Source organism: Medicago sativa, chromosome 3, assembly GCF_051527215.1.
Source record: "Medicago sativa cultivar Bolivia chromosome 3, Bolivia_mono, whole genome shotgun sequence".
Classification (NCBI taxonomy): Eukaryota; Viridiplantae; Streptophyta; class Magnoliopsida; order Fabales; family Fabaceae; genus Medicago; species Medicago sativa.
In genome coordinates, this window is record NC_140751.1 from 87854597 (window position 1) to 87861095 (window position 6499).

General features: G+C 29.7%; 1 protein-coding gene across 1 annotated transcript; it reads right to left on the reverse strand.

Moving 5' to 3' along the window:
- Positions 1-5366: 5366 nt before the first annotated feature.
- LOC146941508 (protein RESPONSE TO LOW SULFUR 3-like) lies at positions 5367-6047 on the reverse strand. The gene has a single exon (XM_085755308.1). It carries the CDS (start codon positions 5934-5936, stop codon positions 5583-5585), a length of 354 nt encoding a protein of 117 aa, XP_085611434.1. The 5' UTR covers positions 5937-6047; the 3' UTR covers positions 5367-5582.
- Positions 6048-6499: the final 452 nt, after the last annotated feature.

Consider the following 6499-nt stretch of genomic DNA (forward strand, 5'->3'; position numbering starts at 1 on the left):
TCCTTATCTCGTAACAAACAATTGTCAGCTATTGTCTTTTTCTCCAACAAATTCCTTTTTTTTTGCACAATCTCTCTCTCATAAGAAACAATTGTCAATTTTTTAAATATTGTACACATTCTTTTTAATTATTTTAAGTTAACATAAAAATTATTCCAACTTCACATTAATCAAAAGTTTAGAAAAAAATAACTTTCTTCTAACTCCTTTAATTAAAGTTAAAGCTTCAAGTATGACTTCAACCAATGCTAGAGTCACACTAGAAATTTCTAACAATTGCTACTCATCTTATTTATAGAATTTTAACTCTTCTCCGGGGTGCCAACCTAGTTGGGATGTCGGTGCTTCCTCTTGATGTATGTCCTCTCTCCTAGCTTATCCAAAAAAAAAAAAACTCTTCTTGGAACCATTGTTTGGAACAAAATTTTGTTTAAATTTGAAGATAACAAGAAACAAACTTTGTTTATCTTTCAAAAAAAAAAAAACAAACTTTGTTTAAAAAAAAACAAACTTTGTTTAAAAAAAAAACTTTAGTTTTCCAAATAGATAGCATTAATTAGTTTTATTGAAAAAGATAAAAGTAATTGACAAAGGGTATAATTGACAAATTGTACCCTTAAAATACCAAAAAGACAATTAAATAGGAACGAAAAATTCACCCTAAAAAGACACTTAAAAAGGAACGGATGGAGTATGATTTCTTAACAAATGCCGCTTAGCATTAACCACACAATAGGACTGAAATTATAGACGATTTTTTTAATAGAAGATGAGTTCAATTTGTAGGTGGAATAATTTTTGCTCAGATTTTACCTAACTATCGATCGAAGTAAATATAGACCACATAAATTTGAACTTTAAACTTTATTGAAATTTAAACTTTCAAATATTGAATAGTTTTTTTTTTAAAAAAAAGTATTCAATAGATTAAAAAAGAAAACGAGCACAAAAATATTTGAAAATGTTATGTCTTTTTGTTGTTAAACTTTAAAGAAAAAATTGTTTTTTTTTCTTGTATTTTTGTTTCGCGTGCGAGTTGTTCTGAGACTACCGCATATATATGACGCCTCGTTTGTAGTTCAGTTATCTTGTGGCTCACCCGATATGCCGATACGTCTTGTGCCGTTGTAAGATTAATAAATTATGCTAATTAAAAAAATGTTGTAATAATTAAAAATTAATAGTTATTGTGTAGTTTTTTTTTGTGGTGGACAGGGTTTGAATCCCGACCTTGCATATATTATACATTATCCCTACCAACTGAGCTAAGCTCACGAGGACTAGTTATTGTGTAGTTGTAAAATGAAATTTAAATAAATGTAATTTTGTTATAAAAAATTATATATATTGAATTTAATAATATTTAATCCTTTAAAAAGAAATAATTTTAATGCCATTGTGTAGTAAAACAGAATAAATAAATAAAAAAGTTAAATAAACGAGATATGTCGTTGCAAATTTGTAAAGGACAAATTAGTAAAAGAGAAAGTAGCAAGTCATATATAGAAAAAGGGGGTACTACTATGTTTTCCTATTCTAGTGTGCATGGTATATCTTATAGGATAAAGACTTGCAATAACAAGTCATTTAAGTGGTCCAAGTTGGACCAAAACTATAAGTGGTGCAAGTTAAATGACCCCTATGAAATCATTCATTTAAAAAGTCAAACATTTCACTTTTCAAAGTATTAATTACATAAATTTTGATAAAAAAAAGTCTCTAATTTGGGTGCTTAAAGAATGTCCTAAGGACAGTCGTTACCATTTCCGATAAAAAAATATAAAAAGTTACAATAACTTTGATTTTGTTTTGTTTTGTTTTTCTTCTTATAATAAGAATCATAAATATATTGGGTTTCAACGCTCTTTGTAATTAAAAAAAGGGAAATGCTAACTGGTGCACCCGGGGCACTGGTTAAGGATATGAAAAAGGAAATTATATAATAGTTAATGAATTGAAATTGTGTAATTAATTTATAATAAAGTCAAAAACAGTTTCCTTTTATGGTAATAATTCCTTTTTATGGTATGCTTAACCAGTGCCCGGGGGCACCGGTTAGCAGGACCCTTAAAAAAAAGGTTCGAAAATATCATTTATGATTCTTAAAGAATATCCCAGAGACACTCGTTAGAATTTCTCTAATTTTATTCTTTACATTTCGGTGTCGCATTAGAGTATAATTTGTTTGATATAATGCACAACATATAGTTTAAATCAATTGAGATGCCATAATGAGTTAAAATGCTCTTTAAATATATGAAATAGTTGTTTTTTTTTAATTCATTAAATAACAACTATTTAATAGCTCTTTAAAAATTTCATTAAATATATTTAAAGATTTTGAAGCAGTGGTTCGATATATGAAATAGATCAAAATTTTGATCAATATCTTTAAATACTCAATATTTAAAGATTTTGATTAAATAGCTATTTAAAGATTATGAAATAGTTCATATAAACTATTTCATATATTTAAAGATTTAATGAAATAGATCAATATTTAAAGATTTTAAAAATCTTCAAAATTTTTAAAGAGCTATTTAATGAAATAGATCAAAATCTTTAAATATATGAAATAGTTCTTATAAACTAAATACTCTTTATTTAATAAACCAGAGAGAATATCGAACCACTGCTTCAATTAAGAATCTCTAGAAACCAAATAGATGAAACACAGAAGGTACAAAGTATGAGGAAAATTGCGATGGGAGCGTCAGGTTTGGATTTGAGCCGGTTGTTTGTCTTTAGTTAAAAGAAATTAGCGAAAGGTTGAAATTCCATACTGTTAATTGAATATTTAATCAGAGAGTTGGGCGTTAGAAACACGAAACTCATTTGTCATCATCGAATCGAATAAAGAAAAGAAACATGCACGCGTCCTTGGTATAGGAATATACATATAGTAATAAAATGAGATCTCAGCAAAACAAATCAAAAACTCACAGTCAAATATGCTTCGCTCCCAAGCAAGAGCATACGTGCAAGACGTTGTCTTTAGTTAATTGGACACACAAACTATTTATATGTTTAATTCGGTTGTTGAAATATACTCTCTCTGGTCACATTTATAAGCAAAAATCAACTTTTTAGATACATTAAATAATTAATGTATCCGGTCACATTTAAGGTCAAATACATGAATTATTCAATGTACCTAAAAATGTGTTTTTTGCTTATAAATGTGACCAGAGGGAGTATAGTTAATCACGTTCACAAAATTATTTTAACAGAGATAACGTTCAGAAATTTTTTATTTTTTTTTGACACAAACGTTCAGAAAATTATTATTAAATGTTTGAACGTCATGTATTGAAATTTTTATATCCCTAAAAAAAAAAATTGCATGTAAGTTCGAACATAAATGATGAACCATAGTTAGTGAATATAATTATTTGAACATCTAGGCAAGGGCTATGCGTCCACTACATGGATCTGTTAAATTTGACTGATCATTTTGTGCAATTTAATAATTTATGATGTTTCTCTAAAATTATTCGATATTCTTTTCAAATGATCTGGTTAGTTTGTGTTTGAGTTATTAAAATGGAAAAGAATTGTCGTATTTTTCAGCAGAAAGAGAATTTAATATCCCGCTTATTTGAGAAAGTTAAACGTTTATCTTTTTTATGGTTGAAGGCGAAAAATAAAAATTTTGATTTTGATCTTCATCATTGGTGACTTAATCCTAGTCCATGCTCGAGTTTTGTCACTTAGCTTGTTGGTTTCTTTGTTGCTTGTTTTCTTTATTTTTAGAGAAATGATATTTTGACAACCACTTTTTGACAACTTTCTCTCTCATACTTACATGATGTTGTTATTCTCTCTCTTCCTTTTTCTCTCTTCATTGTTTTTGATCAATAAGAAGTGAGAAAAACAAGGTTGTCAACAAAGTTGTCATCAAATGGATGTCAAAATATCATTACTCTTATTTTTATCCTGACACTCCTCCTTGTGTTGGATAGAACTCTTTGCTTCGTTAATATATTTAATTTCGGTTTTATCAATAAAATTATTTGAACATCTAAGAATTATGCATCTTTGAACACAAATTATTAGACAGTTAATAGATATCTCTTATTTCTTAAAGTTAATCCGTGACGAAGTATTAACCCTAGATTTAACCTAATTTTTCGCGTGATTTTACTATATTAACCCTAGATTTAATTTATGCAAAATGTCATCTCTTATTTCTTAAAGTTAACCCGTGACGCAATATTAACCCTAGATTTAACCTAATTTTTCGCGTGACTTTACTATATTAGCCCTAGATTTAATTTATGTAAAATGCCATCTCTTATTTCTAAAAGTTAACCCGTGACGCAGTATTAACCCTAGATTTAACCTAATTTTTTCGCGCGACTTTACTATATTAACCCTAGATTATGCAAAATGTCATCTCTAATTTTAACCTAATTTTTCCTTCCACACTTTTGCATTTAATGTTTATCTAAAGTAAAATAAAATTATGTTCCTAATTATAAGCTGTTTTTTTGGAAAGGAATAATCGTTAACTCGTCTCGCTATAATTAACCTAATCTCTTACATATAAATCTTAACCTGTCTCGCTATACTTAACCTATTATGTTATTATGTTACGTTACTTATAAATGTTAATCTATCTCGCTATACTTCATCTAATTTTAAATTAATTTTTCCCCCACACTTTCGCATTTAAAGTTTATCTAAAGTAAAATTATGTTATGGTACAGTACCAACGTCTATACTTCTTAATATTATGAAATACTATATGACAATCATCTAAACTATTTTGCTACCTATTACCGTCAAATATTACCTTCCACCCGTGCGTTAACACGGGTCGCTACCTATTACCGTCAAATATTACCTTCCACCCGTGCGTTAACACGGGTCGCACGGGTCGATGGTCTAGTAATGTATTAATATTTGCCCTCTTGAGTCTTGAGGGGTCACTTGGTTGGAATATCAATTTCAATATTGTGGTATTTTGTACTTTGGTTCAAATCTAGCACCCACCAAAATAAGCAAAAAAAAAAATGCATCAATATTTCAAATATCATGTATTTTATCAAATTATACTAGTCATAGTTTCAAGTTTAACAATTGATATTGATATGTCAAAATGTGTTTAATTACCTTATCGATTAACACCAACTTTCTCATTAGGCAATGTTTGGTGCTTCAAGCCTAAATCTCATTATTCATCCCTCTCTCCTCCATGAAAACAGGAAACCTGGTTCAGTAGAATGTTGTATTTTTCTTCCTTGTAACCAAAAAAAATCAAATAATCAAGTTGACTATTATCTCGTTTGAAAAATGTGGCAGTTAAAGTTCTAGAATGCCAGAAAATAATTGACATTCACATAATGAGAAACCAAAATAAAGTCTTTGAAATTCCAAAACCATTTTTCCATTCAATCAAACTCTAAGAATTATAATCAACTTAACCAATCAAACAAAAATGTTACAACAACAGAACACAAGATTGGATCCACGCTAATATAGATCTTCAATCATCAAAATAAACAAAAATCATACATATACATTTTACACTAATTAGAATAACAATGATTATTCCTTGCTATCTTCATACACAAAACCAATCACAACGAGTTGGAAGAAGCATTATGAAGAAGACTCTGCGCGCGTGAGAGCTGATCCATCAGAGAAACAATACGATTGTGATAATCACGCGCTTGATAAACAGCTTCTGCTTCCAGCTCTCCGAGCTGTGAGCATAACCTCTCCTCCGCTTCCTCCGCCACGCGCAGCCTTTCCCACGCGCTCTGTAACTGCCGTCTCATTTGCTCTTCTCTCTCCCTACTCTCCTTCAACTCTTTCTCAAGCTGATCGTTTCTTCTCTTCAGCTCCGACTCCGGCACCGGCACCGCATTTTTAGACTCTTTTTTTCCTCCGGTGCCGATCACTGCCATCATCGGTGAAATGAAAATACTCATTGTATTAAAGTAAAGAAAAGAAAATTATAAATATGAGAAATGTGTATTTGGAGATAATAGAGATGCGGTGGAAGGAAGAAGCTTTGTGATTTGTGTGATTATGTTGTGTAGCGATGTATGGTATAAATAGACTGTAATCGAGTGTGTCCAGGTTCAATGAACCTGGTTTTTACTCTTAACTGTTTCTTAAGTTTAACCCGTTCAACGTTGCTGACGCATTTGCTTTGCTTGCTTTGTTCGTTTGTGTGAGATCTAAGTAAAAACAAACTATTAAATGCTATTCCAAATTTTCTTCTACTCCAAATTCGTTCATGTATTTGGTATAAACATTAGACCAAATACATCAATTTTAAATAGTATTCCAAATTCGTTGATGTATTTGATACAAATATTAAATTAAATGCATCAATTTTCTCTTATATTTAAGAATAGAGGTAGATACATCAACTTTCTTTTATATGTGAGAATGGCGCGGCGGTAGTATATATTTTTTTTAAGTGGATGGTCTTTGTTTGTAAATTTGGAAATTAATCTCTCGAGTTTTGTGGGATTTAATAGGATAA